The 25,734-nt window shown below is 37.2% G+C and overlaps 2 protein-coding genes and 1 long non-coding RNA gene across 3 annotated transcripts; 1 reads left to right on the forward strand and 2 right to left on the reverse strand.

Moving 5' to 3' along the window:
* Positions 1–4,930: 4,930 nt before the first annotated feature.
* On the reverse strand, positions 4,931–10,054 carry LOC139812915 (uncharacterized). The gene has a single exon (XM_071778100.1). It carries the CDS (start codon positions 10,052–10,054, stop codon positions 4,931–4,933), a length of 5,124 nt encoding a protein of 1,707 aa, XP_071634201.1.
* Positions 10,055–14,448: 4,394 nt separating this feature from the next.
* Positions 14,449–19,775, reverse strand: LOC139813120 (uncharacterized). Its single transcript, XM_071778448.1, has 7 exons — positions 19,489–19,775; positions 19,243–19,320; positions 18,351–19,157; positions 16,674–17,725; positions 15,805–16,417; positions 15,499–15,717; positions 14,449–14,924 (listed from the first exon to the last, which is right to left on the reverse strand). The coding sequence occupies exons 1-7, from the start codon at positions 19,571–19,573 to the stop codon at positions 14,884–14,886; spliced, it is 2,895 nt and encodes a 964-aa protein (XP_071634549.1). The 5' UTR covers positions 19,574–19,775; the 3' UTR covers positions 14,449–14,883.
* A 4,500-nt stretch (positions 19,776–24,275) lies between these two features.
* Positions 24,276–25,557, forward strand: LOC139813259 (uncharacterized). The gene is made up of 3 exons (XR_011732097.1): positions 24,276–24,591; positions 24,760–24,837; positions 24,923–25,557. It is a non-coding gene; the product is annotated as an uncharacterized lncRNA (long non-coding RNA).
* The last annotated feature ends 177 nt before the right edge of the window (positions 25,558–25,734 follow it).

The raw sequence follows: 25,734 nt of genomic DNA on the forward strand, positions 1-25,734 counted from the left end.
ATATAAATAATTATTTTCTACATTTTACTTAACATATCTCGTATATAATAAATGATTTATTACTTTTCAGGAGACAGTATCTCGTTCCAAACAATATTTTAATTCGATAAAAAATATTGGCCATTGGTACTACGCGACTGAAGTATTTACTTAAAACAAATAAATTTGGTTCGGATCGAACACTTTTTTTCCAGCGTATTTCTCGAAAATAGTCTAAATTTCGTTTTTATCACACTATTTCAGTACCGTTTCTCAAAATTATTCTAACTATCGATTTGAAGATTTTATTATTTCAGCACTCTTTCTCAAAATTATTCTAACTATTGATTTGAAGATTTTCCCATTTCAGCACTGTTTCTCAAAATTATTGTAACTATCGATTCAAAGATGTTCCTATTTCATCAGTCTTTCTTGAAAATATTACAACTATCGACTTTTACATTTTACCATTTCAGTATTCTTTCTCCAAATTATTGTAACTATCGATCCGAAGATTTTCCCATTTCACGACTCTTTCTCCAAATTATTCTAACTATCAATTCAAAGATTTGCCCATTTCATGACTCTTCGGCAATTTTTACACACAGAACATTGTCCAGTTGGTGGTTTTCTATATGTAAAAATTAGCAAACTCACAGAAACTAAAAGAAATAAGCGATCTTCCGAAAGTAGAGATTTCCAGCTTCAAAACCCTTTTTTAAAACTTTTATTTCGTTCAGTTTTAACAAAAATACAGCTGCTTCAATTTTCCTACTTTTTACGAAAATTTAAGCGTTCCTCCAATTTTTCGGCGAGGAGCGTACAATCGCTTTACACGTTCATACAATTACAAAATCGTATCAATTTGTTTCGAACTTGAGATTAGACCATTTCACCACTGTTTCTATAAATTATTCTAACTATGGATTTGAAGATTTTCCTATTTCATCACTCTTTCTTGAAAATATTACAACTATCGACTTTTACATTTTACCATTTCAGTACTTTTTCTCCAAATTATTGTAACTATCGATCCGAAGATTTGCCCATTTCAGTATTCTTTGGCAATTTTTACACACAGAACATTGTCCAGTTGGTGGTTTTCTATATGTAAAAATTAGCAAACTCACAGAAACTAAAAGAAATAAGCGATCTTCCGAAAGTAGAGATTTCAAGCTTCAAAACCCTTTTTTAAAACTTGTATTTCGTTCATTTTTAACGAAAATACAGCTGCTTCAATTTTGCCTACTTTTTACGAAAATTTAAGCGTTCCTCCAATTTTTCGGCGAGGAGCGTACAATCGCTTTATACGTTCATACAATTACAATATCGTATCAATTTGAATCAAACTAGAGATTGAACCATTTCAGCACTCTTTCTCAAAATTATTCTAACTATCGATTCGAAGAATTTACCATTTCAGTACTCTTTCTCAAAATTATTCTAACTATCGATTCAAAGATTTTACCATTTCAGCACTGTTTCTCAAAATTATTCTAACTATCGATTCGAAGATTTTCCCATTTCAGTACTCTTTCCAAAAATTATTCTAACTATCGATTTGAAGAATTTCTCATTTCAGTACTCTTTCTCCAAATTATCGTAACTATCGATCTCAAGATTTGACCATTTCAGTTTTCTTTCTTAAAAATATCGTAACTATCGATTTCAAGATTTCACCATTTCAGCACTGTTTCTCAAAATGATTCTAAATCAAAATTATTAAGCTCTAAAATTATACTATACATGTATGTAAACAGAATACTCAATTATAAATTTTTTTACAAATTTAAATGTAAATAACAAATATTAAAAATCACTTTGAAAAATAATTTAAGACTCTCAATATCCTTAATTATTATAATTATTTAATAAGATTTTAAGCTGATAAAGTAAACGTTAAACCTTGAAAGTTTAAAAAATAATATTCTCTTAATAAATGTGAATAATAGATTCTCTAACAGTTTTATTTATATTTTTATCACTTATATCAACTTTGTTAAAATTTCATTCAAATTAAACAATTATCAATATATTTTTTTACGTACTACAACTCTGATTGAATAGAACATTACATAAAAAATAAATAGTAAATAGTTTTTATATAAAGTCCTCTTTTACATTATTTCATAAGTAAAAAGATTTATAATCCGTTATTATTGACGCTTGATTCAAAAAAATTTGTCAAGACAATAGTGCGTTATACATAGGGTAATATATTATTATTGCTTAAAAAAAAATAAAATTAAAAAAATTTTTTCATAAACAAAAAAAAGGTATCGTACGACGTAAAAACATTACGTATGTTACAATTAAAGTATGCAAAAATTGTTGAGAATATTATGGAAAAGTCACATTCTACACACGTAAATGAGAAATCCTGCAAATAAATCGACGAGAAATTAGCGCTTCTATTATACATACATTAGGGTTCTATTATACAGCTTAATCTTAACGAGACTATACGCAACGTACAAAAATATTCTTTAGATTAGACGGTACTGCCAAACTTTTCATTTCAATTCAAGCTATATACGATTAAAAAAGAGAATATGGAACTTGTTTTACATCCTATATATATATATATGTATATGAAAGGGCAGTTTTCAGTACCCAAAAAAATTTATTAATTTTATTGTATAGATGTTGAGTTCACCTCTTATGGAAGCTGAAATAATTGGAAAATTTTAAAAATGTAATCTATTTTCCGAGATATAAACTTTGATATATTAAACGGCATTTTTAAGGACTAATACATTTTTCAAACAATTCGTTAAATTATATTATTTTTTAGAAATATTTCTGTTAGATTTATTTTATGTAAGTAATGAGAAGCATTATCTAGGCCTTGCGAGGGTATAATTTAGAAATATTAAGTCAATTTCTTTTACGTCTTGAAATAAACCTTTTAGTAAACATATATGTTTATAGAAAGGCATTTTTCAGATCGTATAGTTTTATGTTTAAAACATAAAACCGGTACATATTTTACGATTTTACCGGTTTGAGAATAAAGTTACAAGATTAATAATGCTACAATATGTTGCTAAATAATAATAAGTAAGAAGATAATAAAAATCCAGAATAAAATTTTGCAACCTCAAAACTGCCATTTGACAGACACGATGTCAATAGTTGGGCAGTTTCCAAGTCTTTCAATTTCATACAACTAAAAACATATAAATAACAAGAATACGTTATGATATACAATCAATTAACATTAAAATAAGCCATTTACGGTCCGAGCTTGGATCTTAGTAGTCAAATAATATTTTTGATGTACAACACATATATTTCTCCTAATTTATTAATGAACTGCACACTGACTAACATATCAAATTAAAAACACAGTTTCCGTTGGAGTAATAAGTTTGAAAAAATATATGTGTTGTACACAAAAAATATTATTAAACTACTAAAATCCAAGCTCGGACCGTAAATGGTTTAGTTTAATGTTGATTAATTGTATATCATAATGGTCATATTCTTATTATTTATTTCACGTCGTTTGAGAAAGACGTTCAAAATATTGTTAACCGGTTATTGCGATAAATATTACGACATGACGACAGCCTTCACGAAATGAGAGAGATTCCAGTTTCGAACCCTGGCTGAGATACTATTTTTTGTAATAAATTCTTTATAGTTATTTAAATCGAATCAATGTAATTAAGGGAAAGGTTAGGATTTTTTTTACTCTAATGGAAAACTGTATTTGTAGTGTAATATGTTAGGCGCACAGTTTATTAATAAGTTCGGAACAATATATCCCAGACAGTACAATGTCTTAAATAAGGGATATAAGACATCTTTTAGACGTCTTTTAGTCATCTTTTTCATAAGACGTCTAAAAGATGTCCCGCTTTTGAACATGTATGTTGTCTGAGACGTATTATACTAAAAAAATACGGCTTGAGCCGTCGTGAATGGCTTATTTTAATGTGAAAACATATAAATTATAGAAAAAATTATAAAACAACTAAAAATCTATAAATTTCACAAAAAATATTATTGTTCTTATCTTGTATTGGTGGAATTACTCGATTTTATTACTGACAATAATAAATTTTCAGTTATTAAGATGTGATAGCGTCCGTAAGCAAAATATGTTAGGCGCAAGCATTTTCTAATTTTCATTAAACTCTTATATCTCAGCAATCGCAAATAATACACATATATGTTGCACGGGGGGGTATGAGGCGCTCCCCGGATTTGCGATTGGTCGACAAATTTTCTCGAAGGACCAGAGGGCCCGTGCCCTCGCGAAAGTGAATAAAGCGAAGCAAGCAAACGAATATCAAAAAATGCGAGGCGACTCACCGTGTCGTTGCCCGGCGCCTCCTGGGTGTCGACGTCGTCCTCCCGTTGGCGAGATCTCTGGCGTGCAAGGCGAAAGCATGCAACAGTCCGGTATAGCAAGCAGGCACGGACCGGCAGGTATAGCAAGCAGGCACAGATAGGCAGGATAGCAAGCAGTCACAGATAGGCAGGATATCAAGCAGTCATAGATAGGCAGGATATCAAGCGATTAGGCCTTCGTGGTCTGCGATGGGCGACCGAGCACTCCAAGTTTGCACATGCGAAACGGTAACGTGTGAGCTTCACGACGTTCGACTGATGAGTCCCTCTCTTCCGTTCTCTCGGCTCGCGCACCTGCGAAGTACGGCGCGAGCGAGTACCAAATTCTTCTCATAATTGGGGATGCCACCCGTGGGCGGGCAGCACGAGTCGGGTGAGTCGCGCGAATATCGACAAGTGTACTAATCGCGATCCACCGACGTTTCGCTAATAGGCGCGATAATTCAACCCGGTATAACTGATCAATACAAGAACCGTACAATTAACAATGTGAAACGACAACACGAAATCAATCCTATCATTAACTACTATTTACACTATGATACACGGCGGTGCGCCAAACATTACCGCCCACCAAAATACACCGTATTTTCTATGTTTGAGCGAGTCCCTCCGGTGAGCCGTCCATCGGCAGAGGGCACAACTTCACCAGAGGGCGACTAAGGAGGCCATCCGCCGTCCTCACCGTAGCGACCCGGGCGACCCCGTCACGACCCGGATGCAATTCCTCGACGCGCCCTCGTCTCCACGCCAGAGGAGGGGCGTTTTCGGTTTTTAGAAGGACCAACGTGCCCTTTGATATCGCGTCAGCCGGCTTTAACCACTTTGGTCGTTGCTGGAGGGTGTGTAGATATTCTTCATGCCACCGTTTCCAGAACTGTTGGTGCATGTGCTGCACCAGCTGCCATCGATCGAGTCTGCCTATCGGCACCGGGTCTAGGTCGGGATAAGGAACCGCTACGAGCGGTTCTAATGTGATAAAGTGCCCCGGGGAGAGCACCCCGAGGTCGTGGGGATCCGAGCTGGTGGGGCACAAAGGTCGGGAATTCAGGATGGATTCTACCTGTGCTAGGAGGGTGCTGAATTCCTCCACCGTGAGGATCTGCGCTCCCACCACGCGTTTCAAGTGGGTCTTTGTCGCCTTAACCCCCGCTTCCCAGAGGCCACCAAAGTGTGGCGCGGAAGGGGGGTTAAAGGACCACTGGATTTGTTCTCGCCCTGAGGCCGCCTCCATGCAGCTGACGAGCTCGCGCTGAGCCCCCACGAAATTGGTGCCGCAGTCGCTGTAGATCCGCGAGCAGCGACCGCGCCTAGCGATGAAACGCCTCAGAGCTGACAAAAACGAGTCTGTAGATAAGGAAAAAGCAAGTTCCAAATGAACCGCCTTCGTGGTAAAGCAAACGAAAATGCACACGTACGCCTTGAACGGCGTTGCCCCGCGAGAACGACGATTATATACAAAGAAGGGGCCCGCGTAGTCGACCCCGGCGATTGAGAAGGGTTTGGCCTGACGTACCCGGTCGAGCGGTAGGTCCGCCATGGGCGGTTGCAAGGTACGCGGGTTCGCCCGGAAACATTGGTAACAACGCGACAAACAACGTTTGATGGCCTGATGGGCCCCCAGAATCCAAAAATGCTGCAGTAGTAGGTAATGCAACGCTCGACGCCCCGGATGCAAGTGTAGGCGGTGGGTGCGCTCCACTATGAGTTCCGTGAGCCGGTGTTTACCGGGCAATAACGCGGGGTGCTTAGCCTCATGAGACATTGCGGAGTGCGTGAGTCTACCGCCCACCCTGAGGACTCCGCGCGCGTCCACGAAAGGGGCGAGTTGTCGCAGAGGTTTGGAGCAATGTTGCTTGCGTTTCAGCCTATCGAGATCCTCTGCAAAGCGACAAGATTGAACAACTTTAACGAGGTATAGCAGGGTCGAATGGAATTCGACTTGGTCTACAACAAGAGTTCTGTGGGGTGAATTCGACTTGAGTCGATTAACAAAACGAAGACAATAAGAGAATATTCTAACGAGTTTATCCAATGACGAAAAACGATCGAGAAGCGAGTCAACAACAGAAGCAGAGTTTACGACATCAGCAGGATTTACGACAACAAAAGCATGAGATTTTTCTTCCTCCGGAAAATCGTCAGCTTCCAATATCGTTTCTGGAGTGGGTTCGAATTCGGCGAGCCACGCAGGGCCAGTCCACCAAAGCTGGTGATCCACTAATTCTTGAGGAAACAAGCCCCTTGAGCAACAATCGGCGGGGTTAGACTTGGTGTCGACATGTCTCCAGCAAGAGATATCTGTGTTGGACTGGATGCGGGCCACACGATTACGCACAAATGTCTTCCAACGGTGGGGGGCCGAACGTATCCAGGCGAGCGCGACCTCGGAATCAGACCACGCGTACGTGCCGTCGATAGTAATCTTAGGCCGGAGAATGTTCCCGATATACTCCGCTAAGTCCGACAGTAAAACGGCTGCGCAAAGCTCGAGTCTCGGCAAGGTGATGGCCTTAAGCGGGGCCACCTTTGACTTGGCGCTGAGCATCCGAATCAGTACCCCGTCCTCGGCGACGATTCTGATATATACAACGGCTCCGTAGCCCTGTTCACTCGCGTCACAAAATCCGTGTATCTCCCGTCGGATTACGTTGGCCATGGCGATAGTACGAGGTATGCGAATGGAAGCTAGCGCGGGGAGTTCCGATTTGTATCGTCCCCATCGAGAACATACTTCCGAAGGAGGCCTATCGTCCCACTCTAATTTGAGCACCCAGAGTTGCTGTATCAGTCTTTTAGCTGCAAACGTGAGGGGAGTCAGAAAGCCTAACGGGTCGAAAATACGAGCCAGTTCCGAAAGAATGGTGCGTTTGGTACAATCTCTGTCCAACGGGTGGACCTGAAAGCCGAAGTTGTCCGTTTGAGGATACCAACGAAGTCCGAGAACTTTGAGAAACTGATCTTCCGAGGGTTCAAACGATAGCAATGATTGACTGCAAAGCTCTGGATCAAGATCTGCTAAGACTGACGGATGGCTGCTGGCCCATTTCCTGAGCTCGAAACCCGCGGTTTTAAGCAAAGCTTGTAACTGCCGCTGAAGCTCACGGGCTTCCCCCTCAGATTCGGCGCTCGCCACCACGTCGTCGACATAGACGCTCTCCTCCAAGACCGCCGCGGCCAGAGGGTAGCTCACTCTGCCTTCCGTTGCCAACTTCAACAAGCAGGCGATTGCCAGGAACGGAGAGCACGTCAATCCAAAAGTGACAGTCAACATCAAGTAGTCTAACATCGGATCATTCTCCGAGAAACGCCAGACTATTCTCTGGTAGTCACATTGACCGCGCTCGACCAAGATCCGAAGGAACATTTGTTTGACGTCCGCAGTGAGCGCCACGCGGCCTACCCGGAACCTCAACAATATCACGACTATATCCGTCTGTAACTTAGGCCCGGATCGCAATACGTCGTTCAACGAAACGCCGTTCAAGTCCTTCGCCGAGGCGTCAAATACGACTCGCAATTTTGTGGTAGTGCTATCCGATTTAACTACCCCATGATGGGGCAAATAGAATACAGGTCCGTCCACCGGAAACGGCCGTTCAATCATTTTCATATAACCATTATTCAAATAATCCTGCATGAATCTGTTATAGTTCAATTTAAACTCTGCATCTAATTTAAAGCGACGCTCAAGTGCGCGAAATCTATTTAGGGCTACTTGACGCGTGCCGACAAAACAAGGTTTATCCCTTTTGAAAGGATACGATACGACAAAACGACCGGACGCGTCCCGACGCGTGGTCTGAGCGAATAATTCCTCGCAACGTTTATCCTCCTGCGAATACGGTGGGACCGATGGAATCTCGTCTAGTTGCCAAAATCGACTAAGAGATGCGTCCAACGAATCGAGAGTCATAAACGAATGTGTGGATCCCGGCGCCTGCGTCGATACCGAACCGACGAGGACCCAGCCGAAGACGGAATTGAAGGCGTCTGGTTCGCCCTTCTTTCCCACGCGACGGCCATCCCGAAGTAACGATGCGAAGATTTCTGCGCCGATCAGGATGTCGATGGGACCGGGTCGGTGATACCGCGGATCAGCTAGCCGCAATCCGTTCAAATGCTTCCACGCTCTTCGCTCGACCTGACTGCTAGGTAACGGGGCGGAGATGCGCGGAAGAATCGTAGCCTCTACTGGGGTGCGCGTGCTTTCCCTGCCCTGTGCTTGTATTACGAGTGAGGTGCGGCCTCGAGTTGCAGTCGCCTTTGTATCATTTACCGCGAGAACTACCGTATGGCACTTGGTTCGTCCGAAACCACCCCTCTGCATGCAACTTTCGGAGATAAAGTTTAGTTGGCTCGCGCTATCTAACAGAATACGAACGGGGAAGGGATTTCCGTGTGCGTCGAGCGCTTCGGCTTGTACCGTTGACAACAATACGATCGGGTTCGACCGCGCGACACTAGCCATGCTAACGAGGGGTTCGCTTCCCTGCGATGACGTTATCCCCGATTCGGAGGGCGGTTCGGCGTCTGTGGGTGCATTTGCCGAGCCCGAGTTCTGCTCAAAATGCAGGAGCGTGTGATGTTTGGCCTTACACGACCGACACGTCCACGACGATGGACAGTCATTAACGCCGTGGCCCGCGCGGAGGCAGTTATAGCACAAGTTCGAAGCCTTAGCCGTCGAATGCCTTTCCCGAGGGGACAATTTCAAGAACCGAGGGCACTTAAACACGAGATGTTGTTCTTTGCACACCGGACACTCGGCAGTCTGAGTAGCAAGCGACGAGGCCGATGCGGATTTTTTTGCCGAAGGCGACTGTGACTTGATCGACATATTCGTGGGGCCCGATACGGACGCGAGTACCCGGCAGTGATCCGATAGGAACTTCGTGAGTTGCGCGTACTTTGGTATCTCCTCTGCCCGGTGTTCGGATTCGAATTTCTCGCGAAGCGAACGAGGTAGTTTTTCTAACAAGAATTTGAGGAGTAAATAGTCCCAAGAGTCCGTGGGGAACCCTAACAAGTTCAGTGCTCGCGTATTTTCGGTAAATGTGTCCAACAACGTGCGGAGAGGGGCGACTGACTCCAATTTTAACGGCTTGGCGTTTAGCATTAAGTCCACGTGGTAATCCGCTAAGTTCCGCTTATTCTGATATCGCGAAATCAGGGCGTCGTAGGCTATCGCGTAGTTGTCGGCGGAGAGGGGGAGGTTCTTCACGACGTTGAGCGCTTCTCCTTTCAATGAGGCTACCAGATATTGGTACTTCTCCATGGAGGAGATGCTCCGATTCTCGTGAATAGAAACGTTGAACAACGCGATGAACGAGGGCCAAAGCGCGAGATCTCCCGAGAATTCCGGAAGTGAGATTTTGGGCAGTCGGATAGACGACGTTTGGACCGGGGCCTGAGCGGCCGCGGCGGCCGCTCGGTCGGCGCCCACAAATTTCTCATAACGCCCGATTACTCCGAAGCGTATCGTATCGAATTCTTTACGGATTGCGTCTTCCGCGGTAAACTCCTCGTCTGAGGCGTCTTGGATTATTTTGAGGTGAGCCGCCTCAAAATCCTTAATCAGTCCAGCCACGGTAGGGTATCTAACTAGGAAATTTGGCCTCTGTGCCTCATTGTCCACGGCGAGCATCGACAGCTCATGGATCTCCCTCATCCGCTGTATACACAGCTCGCGTTTAGTTATGTGACCTCGGCCCATGATGATCGGAATACGACGTTAAATCAACCAAACAAGTGGAACACGCGCGCAGGATTGGGGGTTCACGTGAACTCAAAGCAACGACAACTCAACTCAGCACGAAATGTCGACAAACACTAGAGAACAAAAAGCCTCGACTTTGGAATGCCAGAAAAACAACACAACTGTTCCGCTCGCCAAGGTGACAAATAACGGATGGCTCGATTCGGATTCCTACGCGAAGGCACGATATTCCCGATAGAATGTTTTTCAAACACGATATAATAGCGCAAGCAAAATGACAAGTTTGTTAATCGCAAGAGCCAATGGCGAACACAAGAAAAGGGGATCAAATGCAGTGTAGAGCTAGCAAGGAAGAGGGTTGCAAGGGATGTACAAAATAAGAAAATAGTTGTCTTAACGATCAAAATTATTAATTAGATCGGCACAGGTGCCCGGTTACGACGAGGAATGCACTCAAGTATTTGTTCAGATTAAGTTTTCGGCAATACATGTTCTGCGCGGAACTACGACACGAGCAGCGTATACGACATGAGCAGTACACACATGACACGAGCAATAATCCACGACATGAGCATCAATTACGCCAACTTCTTTGCAATTGTGATTATAATCGTAATTATAATCTTTAATAAGATTACCTTGAGTGCTACAATATTTTATACCGGGAACCAGTGCCGGCGAACAGTATATTCGATCGGTGGCAATGATGTTTGCGAGAATTCCAACGATCGGAATAATAGTTTCAGTATGTATTTTCAATATGTATTTCGAGTCTGGCCGAAACACACCCAGCAACAACGAAAATAATGTAGCGCGTTATTATGGAACGCGAGCTTACGTAGAAAAAATGTGTATATACGCTGCCGGCCCGTGACCGAGCGTCAAGGCCGTCGACGGCGCGGCGAGAACGTATGGCTTAACCGAGAATATTCCAATGTTGAATATTTCGGTTAACGACAATATTCAATAACGAACGACAAGAGCAATTAACCACAAAGCGATCAAACGACAAGTCTCCCGCGCGTATTCTCGTCGCGAAGCAATGTTGCGGCCGAGAGATATCGCGGCGGGTGTAGAATACGCGACTGATTAATTGTAATGCAATCGCGATCAAAACCACTAAGAAATGCTACCCACGAGCGAAAGGTCGGCGTTATTGCTTTAGCGCGCGTATCCGGCTCGAAGGACCAATGCACGGGGGGGTATGAGGCGCTCCCCGGATTTGCGATTGGTCGACAAATTTTCTCGAAGGACCAGAGGGCCCGTGCCCTCGCGAAAGTGAATAAAGCGAAGCAAGCAAACGAATATCAAAAAATGCGAGGCGACTCACCGTGTCGTTGCCCGGCGCCTCCTGGGTGTCGACGTCGTCCTCCCGTTGGCGAGATCTCTGGCGTGCAAGGCGAAAGCATGCAACAGTCCGGTATAGCAAGCAGGCACGGACCGGCAGGTATAGCAAGCAGGCACAGATAGGCAGGATAGCAAGCAGTCACAGATAGGCAGGATATCAAGCAGTCATAGATAGGCAGGATATCAAGCGATTAGGCCTTCGTGGTCTGCGATGGGCGACCGAGCACTCCAAGTTTGCACATGCGAAACGGTAACGTGTGAGCTTCACGACGTTCGACTGATGAGTCCCTCTCTTCCGTTCTCTCGGCTCGCGCACCTGCGAAGTACGGCGCGAGCGAGTACCGAATTCTTCTCATAATTGGGGATGCCACCCGTGGGCGGGCAGCACGAGTCGGGTGAGTCGCGCGAATATAGACAAGTGTACTAATCGCGATCCACCGACGTTTCGCTAATAGGCGCGATAATTCAACCCGGTATAACTGATCAATACAAGAACCGTACAATTAACAATGTGAAACGACAACACGAAATCAATCCTATCATTAACTACTATTTACACTATGATACACGGCGGTGCGCCAAACATATGTATTATACAAAAAGCAGTTTTGTTCGTCTTTTGCGCTCTGGGACTTACAAGAGACGTATTGCCAGTATAATAAAACCGAGTAATTAGAAAACACAGTAGGGACTAAACAGTGTTTTTTAAATCATTTTTATAACTTTAGTAATTGTCGAGATAAAAGCGTTCAATGAAAATGAAAAATTACTCGATGCTTGACTTGTTCCATTTCTGCGAGCGGTTTCATCTTAATATTTAGAAATGTGTTATTGATAGTTCTAAAATCGAGTAATTCCAGTAGCATAAAGTACGAAATTGATGATTGAATTGGACAAATGACGCAATCTTTTGACTTTGACGCCCTTTCTTACCTGTACTTGTCTATAACACATATTTAAAGTGTTCAAAAATGTTTTAATATATTAACTAACAAATATTAAAAACAATGCAAAAACAAAATTTTGATATACAATAAATATTGATAATATTGATTAACATCAACTAATTACTATTAAATAATATTATAATAATATAAATATTAATACTAATATTAAATTTAATATTAATATAAGATTTGTATATTTAAAACAATATAATATGTCTAATGTTAATAATGAGAACGCCTAAAGTTCTGCCTGATGAAGATTTTATTTAATAAATCGAATTAAAGTTAAGAACGATTAGTAATCAAAGAAACATAAATCAAGCAGGCATACATTAAAGAAACATAAATCTAAAGAAACCTTTTCTCTGTATGTGTGTACATACGTACACCCTGTATGGGACACCTTATATACAGGACGAATTATTTTAATCGACGCAGGCAAATATCTTGAAAAATATGGAAGATATGAAAAAATATTTCATACTTTTATGTATATAAGTATGAAGATAAAGTCACAGAAAAATGAATATTTTACGAGATATTTTATATTTTACATTAAAAATATTATAACAAAATTTTAAGTATCTCAGGAAATTCTTGACAAAAGAAAGCTTTATTATAGTGCTTTGAAAACTCAACGAGACCTACAACTTTCATATTAAGGAAAAAATAAACTTCCATTTAAGAAATTAGTCGCCTTCAAAATTTCCTGAAAATGACGAAATTTACGACATGACTCACATTGGAATCATGTGTCTCCCTTTAGACCATACAACTTTTGTCTGAAATTTTTCCGTATATTCATATTTTTCGAGATATTTGCCTGCATCGATTAAAATGACTCATCCTGTATATGTATAAAAGTGTGAATATGAAAAATAAATCTTTTTCATGTTTATATAGAATTATAATTATATTTATGTATAAACTTAAAAAATACGTTTTTTAAACGATTAAAATGGTTCTGTATAGTTCTGTATTGAAACGTTCCTTATTGATACTTGATTGTTGTAAAACATTACATATGTTTAAGAAACGTGTGTGAAAGTAACATATGCTATACCTTGATTGTCAGTTAGAAGGAGAAGAAGTACGTCTGGCGCGCCTAACTCACTCTGTTCAGTTCGTAGTGATACCTTGTCCCTTTGAATTGTTCAGCAGTAGTCAGCCAACATATGGCGCAAAGTTCAATGTTCATTCCAGATAAACAGGTTAGTTGATTTGGCAGCAACTTTACTAGTCAGTTAATAAATGTAGCCTTATGAGTGTTTCATACGATACTCACATTTATCATATAGAATGACGATATAAAGATACGAGTAAATAATAAAGATGTGCTCATAACAGAATGTAAAATGTAATATAAAAACTTGAGTGTATCTTTATCTGATAATAAGCCTAAACTTGTCGCTGCAATAAAAGATTTACATACACTAAAGTATGATGTAAGTAGATGTAAGTTTGATAATTAACACAATACAGTATATTTGTTTCATGAATGTAATTCTGAAGCTGTTATTATCGATTACATCGCGTCGTGATAATAAAAGTCTGAAAAATCTGGCAGGTTCAAGGATTAACATTTACACAAAACTCTCAGCCCTTTTTTGGTTGGTCTTAAAATTCGTCGGTAATAGGTCCGTTCGTTAAAATAAAAGAAAATATATTTATTTCATTCTAACTTATTGCACTAGTTCAGAAGTCCAGCAAAAACAAATAGGCCTAATGCCTCCAAATTTCTTGAACATAAAAAATGTATCAATTTTTATCATGTTTTGTACTTGACTGAAGAAAAATCATATGAGACGACAAAAATCTTTAATAGTAACGAATTTTTATAGATAATATATCGCTTAAATAGAGGATTTTTATGGAAAATATTTAAAATTGAATGTATTTTAATATAAAAATATTTGAAATTAAGTCGATATTTTCAAGGAGTCATGCAAATTGGAGTGAAATGTTTAAATACAATATATGAAATTTTAAATAACAGAAGTTTTAGATAATAAAAAATTATGGATAGTGGAAAAATTTTGAGTATATTTTTGGACTATATCTTATATAAAAATATATAAGGAATACGTCAGAAATTCCATTTGACAAATTTGCTGTAATTACCAGTGTAATTTAAATTTGATAACAGGATTAACTTTAAAAAAGAAAAAAGGTAAAAAGCAAAAAACTTGTATAAAAGAATATATAAGAATCATAACTGTAATCTTTTTATTCTTTACTCATTATTAAACAAAAACATTCAAATCAATTTCATAAAAATAAAAATTGACACAAATAAAATCCACAGATATAAAAATCAATAGAAGTACAAATACGCAACGTATATATCTATATTATTAAATAAAAACATTCAAATCAATTTCATAAAAATAAAAATTGACACAAATAAAATCCACAGATACAAAAATCAATAGAAGTACAAATACGCAACGTATATATCTATATTTAAAGAAATATATCAATAGGAATGTGAAATTAACACAAATAAAATAAACGCTCTGTTCACATTTTATTTCATACGGTGTATTCGTGTGTTTCATCAGTGCTATCAGGATCTGAAACATTTATTACTTTATATCTATATGTTTTTAATAGCGGTAGGACAACACAATTATACAAGACTAATTATTTAATCTGATATAAAATAAAGAAATATTGAAGCTAAATTGAAGTTATCTCTCAAAATCTTTTCAGATAAAAATTGATAAACATATACAGTATACATGTTTGAAGACATATATATAATATTTTAAAAAGCAAGATGGATTACTTTAATCAATCACGACTTACAATTCTGCTGTTTTATTTTACAAAAAAAAATCTTTGACAAAAGTTTAAAGAATACGTATTTAATGGCAGTATCTGTTTCACTTTGAGTGATGCTTTCAAAGTTAGATTAAGGTTGTTTAAAATTTTTAAAATTGAAATTACTGCAATAAAAATAGTCATCATTTAAAAAAACTTAAGATAATCTAACTTGACCTTAACAACGCCACGCAAGTATACACAAATATTACAGTATTATTGTCTAAAACGCACACAATTATTGTCTAAAATGTTCTTTTGTAAGATAAAACAACAGAATTGTAGCAATCTCTTTAAGAAAATTCAAAAAAGTATATTACTCACTCTTAACAGGTTTATATTTTTTAGAAATTTCGTTATGAATCCAACTTCTAATCTGTGGAATAGAACGGCGGCTCAAACATTTGTTTTTCATTTTAATTTCTACCATTTGTTTTCCTGTGGGTTTACGTCCCTCTTTCATTAAATGTTTAAATCCGTTAGTGATTACATCACATTCTTCCTGCGTCCACCTAATACGTTTCGTGGGACCATACGGTGATGCTGTAGAATATTGATGTACATAATATTACGAGAAATCACATATATAATAAGAAATATAAGAATTAATTATTTTTTTTATACACTTACTACTGCGTTTCCTTTTTTTATTTGTTGCATTACAGATTGCACCTGCGCTAGAACTATTACTATCTACGTCAGAATTATCATTATCGATGCGATTGTCTGTTTCGCACGTCTTATTCATTACAACATCAGTCTCATATTCGTTATCTGGTACATCTTCTCCAGTATCGTCAGTTTCTCCTTGTGCTATTTTAAGTAATCGCGATATTTTTACTATTTCCAATTGTGGAATAGACTGACGATAATGTTGCATATGGATACTTCTTTCATGACCCAAATAATTGGCCAATTGTGTTATATCAGGATCTGACAGATTTAATGTAATACATTTTGTTGCAATATGTTTACGAAGTTTTGTACCTCGTAATCTAAGAGGCATTTTTGCCCCACAATCTAGAGAATATGTACGTAATAAATCACATGCTCTCAAATATTTAAAACGTTTCTTGTCATAACCCGGTAAGGCAAAGACATAGGGATTTCCTTGAGGTATATTTGCTTCTTTACGATAACGTAAAATTAAGTCTACACAACATTTCATTTCATCATCCAAAAGAACAGGTACAGATCTTCCCAATTTTCCTCTAATAACAAATCTTACATATTTATTAGCTACCTGAAATATATAAGATTATACATTTAATTAATTGCACAAATATTTATTCACTAAAAAATCATTATTAGATAGCAATTCAAAACAGAAGTATAAAATAACAGCATATATAAACAGCATATATAATGTTTGTTGTACTATACACAATTGGATCGTGCTTATTTTATCTTTTTTTATTACTAACTACTCAAATCTTGGAGTTTTATAATATTTTAAAGCATTAACAATATGCATAAATGTTAATTAGAAGAGTACTTACACTTCGAGCTTCGTGTGACAGGGATTTATATAAATCCGGATTTGTCTGTTCATTTATACCTTCTTGGTGCTTATAGTCATCGACAGTTATACGTTCAATTTCTCCAGCTCTTCGCCTATTAAATACTTGAACAGATATTAAAGTAAATTGCGCTAACTGCCGCCAAGTATTATATGTAAATATTTCACTGAGCTGATTAAATGCCTTGCGTCTGTTAAGTTGCAGAAAACTGTGTAACAATTTTATGTCTTCTAATGAAGGCAAATCTTGTAATTGATGACGCTTAGCTTGTAATATAGATTCTTCAACAGTTTTATTAACTGAAACATGGAAGTCTTCTTGTAGTAACTTTAAATAGTTTTCTATATCTTGTTTTTTTTCAAATGTGTTTCGCTTTATACATTCAGCAATAGCCAGATTTCCTATTTGCTTTATAAGTGTACCAAGTCTTGATGCAACAGAAGGAGCTGCATAGACTTTTGTGCTTATATTAAGGCCTGCCACCTGATTTACAGCTGTAATACAATCATCATATATTGATGGGTGATAGATACTAAAGAAATCAGTCACTTTCTTATTAATCGTTCTGAGAGCTTGTAAAAATCGTCCTAATAATCTTAAGCGGGCTCTGATCATGTCTTGCTGGTGTTGATGCTTATATTTAACACATAATTTGTTGCCATAAATAATTAATAGTTCGTCATATCTAATTAATCTAATAATATCGTCCTCTTTTAATACTGGAAATACAACATTTCTTAGAATAGAGTTTGCACACTGGTGAATTCGACCTTCAACTTTTCTTCCAAGTATTTTGACAGATCTGCCAATAGCTTTCTGTGTACATTCTTTAAAATGATGACGAATATTATTTTTAGTAAAAGATCCTTTGCATCCACCACAACATATAAAGTCACGTGCAGTCCTTTTCTTAGATTCTGTTGGTCTTCTACAAACTATAAGCTCTCCCTCATTATATGTGGGATCTGTATTGTATAAGTAATCACCCTTTCGTCTGAGAAGTCCAATAATTTTCTGTCTTTCTTTATTACCTATAAATCATTAGATTTATATTAAAAACGAGAAATGCAAATTCATAACACAATTAGTATAACATAAATTCTAGTAAATTTAGTAGAGAATATGTACAATATCATATATCATATCATAAGTATCATATATTTTAAAAAATTCTGAAAAAAACTTGCAAACAATAAAATATTTTTCTACTCTCAACAGATTAGATCATTATAGTTACTACATTAGGTGCTTTCCATTTACATCAAAACTCAAATAATTCTCACTTGTGACGTCGCTCTATCCTTTTTTATCATTAATGAATAATAGAGACAGAATGACGTCACAAGTGAGAATTATCTGAGTTTTGATGTAAAGGAAAAGCAACTATCATATTATAGTATTATTATACAGTGTTATATACAGATCATTATTATTATAATTATTACAGTATTTAATAAGATCATGATGTTACCAACGGTGTCATATTCTTGCTCATTTTGATAATTTAAGCTATTCAAAATTATGTCTTATTCAATTATTCAATTTTTTAGAAAAATTGTAAAATTCAAGTTACAATCTGATGGTATTATATATTAAAATATATTTATTTTTATAAATATCTATATTAGTATATTTCATTATATGAATTTTTTATACCTTTTGGTAATATAGCAAATTTTTTCACTTCCTCTTCATTTTTGTGTACAGTTTCAAGATGCCTACCTATCTTTGATTGCAATTTTTTACAATAATAACAAAAATGTTTCTTTCCGGCACCTTTAGGTTTAGAACTTTCAACACGTAAATCAATGTTATCACAAACTGCTTGTCCAGAAACATTCAATGATGTCTGTAAGCTATCCCGCGTACTGTTATTAGATGTTTTTGAACACGATTGTTCAGGAATATTATTCTCTTCCTCAAAACTTTCCGAAGTTTCATTATGACAATAGTCAGGATCATTTGTTGCATCGTCACTGTCACAATTATTAATAATAGAAGACTCAGAACTATTACAGTCAGGATAATTTTTGTTGGAAAGTACTTCATTGGCTTGCTCTAAATTGTTATTTATTTCTTGCGCCGTGTGCATATCAGGACTATGATTAACTGATTTACTCCAATTAATATCTTCAATTTCTGTCAGATCATTATCATTATAAGTATTACAGCTTTTGACAGGCATCAGAATATTATCAATAACGTCATATTCTTGCACAATTTGATTGTTTGAGCTACTCAACACGATGTCCGCATTATTCAATTCCTTGGATAAATCCATAATATTTAAGTCACAATCTAGTATAAGAACATTATCGGTACAGACTGACGCAGACTGACTGATTTCAAACTGATTAATTTCTGTCTGATTTGAATCTCCACATAAAATATTTTCTGACAGTGTGTTGTTGGACATAACATTTGCATTTTTGGGCAAAATATATGTGCTAAGGTTAGGATCGGCTATAAAAAAAAGCAGATAAATCGTAACATTTGACATTATCTCATTTAGTAATTTAAAGTAAAATAAACAGAAATTATAACTCACCAATGTTCTTATTCAGTCGTACGACTGGTATATTTAAATTTAAATTTCTTGCTACTTTAGCAAGCATTTCACGATTTCCTGTGTACAAAAAGTTATGTTACAAATGTAATAAAGGTGAAACAAAAGTAATTTCTAAAAGATAAGTATCGAAAAACCTATTGGTAATCATTACTGTTAATATATAAATGAAAAAATCTATGAACCACGCTAAATATACAATTTTCAACATAGTAATGACATACTTACTGTTAGATACAATCAACTTCCTTTTTTTACGTGCATCTCGTAAACAAACAGAGTACTTATTTCGATTTTTGTATAACCCATACATTTTAGAATGAATTATATGGCATTAACGCAGTCGATATGTCCGGGAAATACACAGTAACTATACAGTTCTTTAAGTAATCACATACGTGTTTTTAACTCCTAATTGAGACGGGAAAATTATTCTAATACGAATAATAACACACAACGTAGAAAGCGTCTTACGAATAGGCCACGATTGATACGGAGATCACGGCTGTCAATAAACAATGCAGGATGCGTCCACGCATGTGGCGGCAGCGCACAGCTGAAGAACAAAAAACGCGCGAATTAAGCCCCTTACGCAATGCGAGACAATAGTGACAGTGATAGCGACAAAATTTTCAATCTATCGGAATTCGTGTATCAATGCTGTAGCTTTGTCGACAATTTTGTCGTTATCATTATCGCCTTGCATTATGTATAAGGAGTTTTAGGCGCCGAGAGAATTATTATTTTCATTAAACGCTTAAATATCAGTAACCGAAAAAGATATAAAGATAGTTCAAAAAGTACTGTTTAGTTCATACTCTGTGCCATAAATAATACAAGACTATATTACTAGCAATTAATACATTTTAATTAATAAGACGAGAAAACGCGTGGAAGCCTAAGGATTCTGCCGCCAATTTCTCATTTACATTAAACGCTTGTATCTCAGGAATCACAAAAGAGAGAAAGTTGTTTTAAAAAGACTTTTTAGTTTGTAATCTATCATATCAGGATTACTTGGTTATATTACTAACCAATATAACATTTCTGATTATTGACACAAAAAAGCGAGCGAGTGTTTAACAAAACGGGAGCTGAGCGATTTCTCATTTTAATGAATCTCGTATATCTCGGAAACCGTAAAAGATAAAAGGATGCTTTAAAAACACTTTTTAGACGGTATTCGACCTTATTGAAATTACACGTTTATTGCAATTATTCAGTTCTGATTATTAAGAAATGCGCGCAAAAACCTAAGGTATTGGGCACTAAGCGATTTCTCATTATAATTAAATGCTTATAAAACTCGGCAATCACACAAGATAGAAAGATGTTTCAGGACTGTATATACTTTACGCTATTAGAATATCTCGATTTTATTACTAACAATTACGTACTTCCGTTTATTTGACGCGATAAAGCGAGCATTGTTAGTAATAAAATCGAGATATTTTAATAGCGCAGAGTATAAAAAGCTAAACAGTCCTTTTTGAATCATATGTATATCTTCGGTATGCTTGCCGAGATATTTACGATAAACTATAGGGAACAGACTTTTTGGCGCCAAGACACATGGCCTTGACCTTGCGCAGCGAGATTCTTATCAGCTGTATGTACGCTGAGTCCGGGAATGCCGGCGTGCACGGCACGTCATTGTAAACGTTTCGATGTTTCTGCTACCAGTGATCGATTACGGTTTTCGAAACACGGTAAAAATTACAAAAGTGAACAGATTTACTAGATTTCGACCAATGAAATCATAGATACTCTAGTGAATCTCCTCACTTTTGTAACTTTTATGCTAGGTCTACAATGCGAGTCGTAAAGTCATGAGTCGTAAGAATTGACCAATCACAGTCGATTATTCTCCTCAAATTCGATTGTGATTGGTCAATTCTTACGACTCGCGACTTTACGACCTCGCATTGTAGACCTAGCATTACCTCGTTTCAGGAACCGTAATAAACCCATCGCTGATTTTTAAAGGTTCATTTTAAGTAAAGCGAGAGGCCTGCTTCCAAAGCAGTTTGCATTGCTAAAGCCCGGTCTACATAGGCCGCAGTTCGCAAAACGCAAGCACACACACAGTCTACATGTCAACCTAACCTCTTTGTTAGATTGACATGTAGACTGTGCGTGTGTCTTGCGTTTTGCGAACTGCGGCCTATGTAGACCGGGCTTAAAGCCTCCTCGCTAATACGAAATGTGCCGTTGATGATATTGTAATCACGTAACTCGTGTAGCGCTAATTACAATGTTTTATATCGTTTTTTAATTATGTCGATATCTGTAATGATTTCTGAGATGCAAATATTTATTGAAGACGAAAAATTGCTTAACGGCTGATTCTTCATGTTACAGCACACTTTAATGTTTTAATAAACAAAAATACATAATTAACAATCATTAATAAAATCGGATAATTACAATAGGGTAGGTTACGATCTACAAAGTCTTTCTTTAATCATTTTTCTGTCATTAGCGGTTGCCGAGATATAAGTGTTTAATTAAGACGAGAAATCGCTCGATAGTTCCTTAGGTTTTTGTCGCTTTTACGTCTTAATAATCGGAACTGAATAATTGTATGAAGTCGAATAATTACAGTAAGGCGGAGATCGGCTTACAAAACGTTTACAATAACGTGCCGTGCACGCCGACATTCCCGGACTCGGCGATCAAGGTCAGCGCGTGCATACAGCTGATAAGAATCTCGCTGCACAAGGTCAAGGCCATGTGTCTTCGCGCTAAAAAGTCTTTTCTTTTATGCTTGCCGAGATATTTATGATAAACAATAAAGAAAAGACTTTTTGGCGCGAAGACACATGGTCTTGACCTTGTGCAGCGAGATTCTTATCAGCTGTATGCACGCGCTGACCTTGATCGCCGAGTCCGGGAATGTCGGCGTGCACGGCACGTCATTGTAAACGTTTTGTAAGCCGATCTCCGCCTTACTATAATTATTCGACTTCATACAATTATTCAGTTCCGATTATTAAGACGTAAAAGCGACAAAAACCTAAGGAACTATCGAGCGATTTCTCGTCTTAATTAAACACTTATATCTCGGCAACCGCTAATGACAGAAAGATGATTAAAGAAAGACTTTGTAGATCGTAACCTACCCTATTGTAATTATCCGATTTTATTAATGATTGTTAATTATGTATTTTTGTTTATTAAAACATTAAAGTGTGCTGTAACATGAAGAATCAGCCGTTAAGCAATTTTTCGTTTTCAATAAATATTTGCATCTCAGAAATCATTACAGATATCGACATAATTAAAAAACGATATAAAACATTGTAATTAGCGCTACACGAGTTACGTGATTACAATATTATCAACGGCACATTTCGTATTAGCGAGGAGGCTTTAAGCCCGGTCTACATAGGCCGCAGTTCGCAAAACGCAAGACACACGCACAGTCTACATGTCAATCTAACAAAGAGGTTAGGTTGACATGTAGACTGTGTGTGTGCTTGCGTTTTGCGAACTGCGGCCTATGTAGACCGGGCTTTAGCAGTGCAAACTGCTTTGGAAGCAGGCCTCTCGCTTTACTTAAAATGAACCATTAAAAATCAGCGATGGGTTTATTACGGTTCCTGAAACGAGGTAATGCTAGGTCTACAATGCGAGGTCGTAAAGTCGCGAGTCGTAAGAATTGACCAATCACAATCGAATTTGAGGAGAATAATCGACTGTGATTGGTCAATTCTTACGACTCATGACTTTACGACTCGCATTGTAGACCTAGCATAAAAGTTACAAAAGTGAGGAGATTCACTAGAGTATCTATGATTTCATTGGTCGAAATCTAGTAAATCTGTTCACTATTGTAATTTTTACCGTGTTTCGAAAACCGTAATCGATCACTGGTAGCAGAAACATCGAAACGTTTACAATGACGTGTCGTGCACGCCGGCATTCCCGGACTCAGCGTACATACAGTTGATAAGAATCTCGCTGCGTAAGGTCAAGGCCATGTGTCTTGGCGCCAAAAAGTCTGTTCCCTATAGTTTATCGTAAATATCTCGGCAAGCATACCGAAGATATACATATGATTCAAAAAGGACTGTTTAGCTTTTTATACTCTGCGCTATTAAAATATCTCGATTTTATTACTAACAATGCTCGCTTTATCGCGTCAAATAAACGGAAGTACGTAATTGTTAGTAATAAAATCGAGATATTCTAATAGCGTAAAGTATATACAGTTCTGAAACATCTTTCTATCTTGTGTGATTGCCGAGTTTTATAAGCATTTAATTATAATGAGAAATCGCTTAGTGCCCAATACCTTAGGTTTTTGCGCGCATTTCTTAATAATCAGAACTGAATAATTGCAATAAACGTGTAATTTCAATAAGGTCGAATACCGTCTAAAAAGTGTTTTTAAAGCATCCTTTTATCTTTTACGGTTTCCGAGATATACGAGATTCATTAAAATGAGAAATCGCTCAGCTCCCGTTTTGTTAAACACTCGCTCGCTTTTTTGTGTCAATAATCAGAAATGTTATATTGGTTAGTAATATAACCAAGTAATCCTGATATGATAGATTACAAACTAAAAAGTCTTTTTAAAACAACTTTCTCTCTTTTGTGATTCCTGAGATACAAGCGTTTAATGTAAATGAGAAATTGGCGGCAGAATCCTTAGGCTTCCACGCGTTTTCTCACGCGTCTTATTAATTAAAATGTATTAATATCTAGTAATATAGTCTTGTATTATTTATGGCACAGAGTATGAACTAAACAGTACTTTTTGAACTATCTTTATATCTTTTTCGGTTATTGATATTTAAGCGTTTAATGAAAATAATAATTCTCTCGGCGCCTAAAACTCCTTATACATAATGCAAGGCGATAATGATAACGACAAAATTGTCGACAAAGCTACAGCATTGATACACGAATTCCGATAGGTTGAAAATTTTGTCGCTATCACTGTCACTATTGTCTCGCATTGCGTAAGGGGCTTAATTCGCGCGTTTTTTGTTCTTCAGCTGTGCGCTGCCGCCACATGCGTGGACGCATCCTGCATTGTTTATTGACAGCCGTGATCTCCGTATCAATCGTGGCCTATTCGTAAGACGCTTTCTACGTTGTGTGTTATTATTCGTATTAGAATAATTTTCCCGTCTCAATTAGGAGTTAAAAACACGTATGTGATTACTTAAAGAACTGTATAGTTACTGTATATTTCCCGGACATATCGACTGCGTTAATGCCATATAATTCATTCTAAAATGTATGGGTTATACAAAAATCGAAATAAGTACTCTGTTTGTTTACGAGATGCACGTAAAAAAAGGAAGTTGATTGTATCTAACAGTAAGTATGTCAGTACTATGTTGAAAATTGTATATTTAGCGTGGTTCATAGATTTTTTCATTTATATATTAACAGTAATGATTACCAATAGGTTTTTCGATACTTATCTTTTAGAAATTACTTTTGTTTCACCTTTATTACATTTGTAACATAACTTTTTGTACACAGGAAATCGTGAAATGCTTGCTAAAGTAGCAAGAAATTTAAATTTAAATATACCAGTCGTACGACTGAATAAGAACATTGGTGAGTTATAATTTCTGTTTATTTTACTTTAAATTACTAAATGAGATAATGTCAAATGTTACGATTTATCTGCTTTTTTTTATAGCCGATCCTAACCTTAGCACATATATTTTGCCCAAAAATGCAAATGTTATGTCCAACAACACACTGTCAGAAAATATTTTATGTGGAGATTCAAATCAGACAGAAATTAATCAGTTTGAAATCAGTCAGTCTGCGTCAGTCTGTACCGATAATGTTCTTATACTAGATTGTGACTTGAATATTATGGATTTATCCAAGGAATTGAATAATGCGGACATCGTGTTGAGTAGCTCAAACAATCAAATTGTGCAAGAATATGACGTTATTGATAATATTCTGATGCCTGTCAAAAGCTGTAATACTTATAATGATAATGATCTGACAGAAATTGAAGATATTAATTGGAGTAAATCAGTTAATCATAGTCCTGATATGCACACGGCGCAAGAAATAAATAACAATTTAGAGCAAGCCAATGAAGTACTTTCCAACAAAAATTATCCTGACTGTAATAGTTCTGAGTCTTCTATTATTAATAATTGTGACAGTGACGATGCAACAAATGATCCTGACTATTGTCATAATGAAACTTCGGAAAGTTTTGAGGAAGAGAATAATATTCCTGAACAATCGTGTTCAAAAACATCTAATAACAGTACGCGGGATAGCTTACAGACATCATTGAATGTTTCTGGACAAGCAGTTTGTAATAACACTGATTTACGTGGTGAAAGTTCTAAATCTAAAGGTGCCGGAAAGAAAAATTTTTATTATTGTAAAAAATTGCAATCAAAGATAGGTAGGCATCTTGAAACTGTACACAAAAATGAAGAGGAAGTGAAAAAATTTGCTATATTACCAAAAGGTATAAAA

The sequence above is a fragment of the Temnothorax longispinosus genome, chromosome 5 (assembly GCF_030848805.1).
Source record: "Temnothorax longispinosus isolate EJ_2023e chromosome 5, Tlon_JGU_v1, whole genome shotgun sequence".
Classification (NCBI taxonomy): Eukaryota; Metazoa; Arthropoda; class Insecta; order Hymenoptera; family Formicidae; genus Temnothorax; species Temnothorax longispinosus.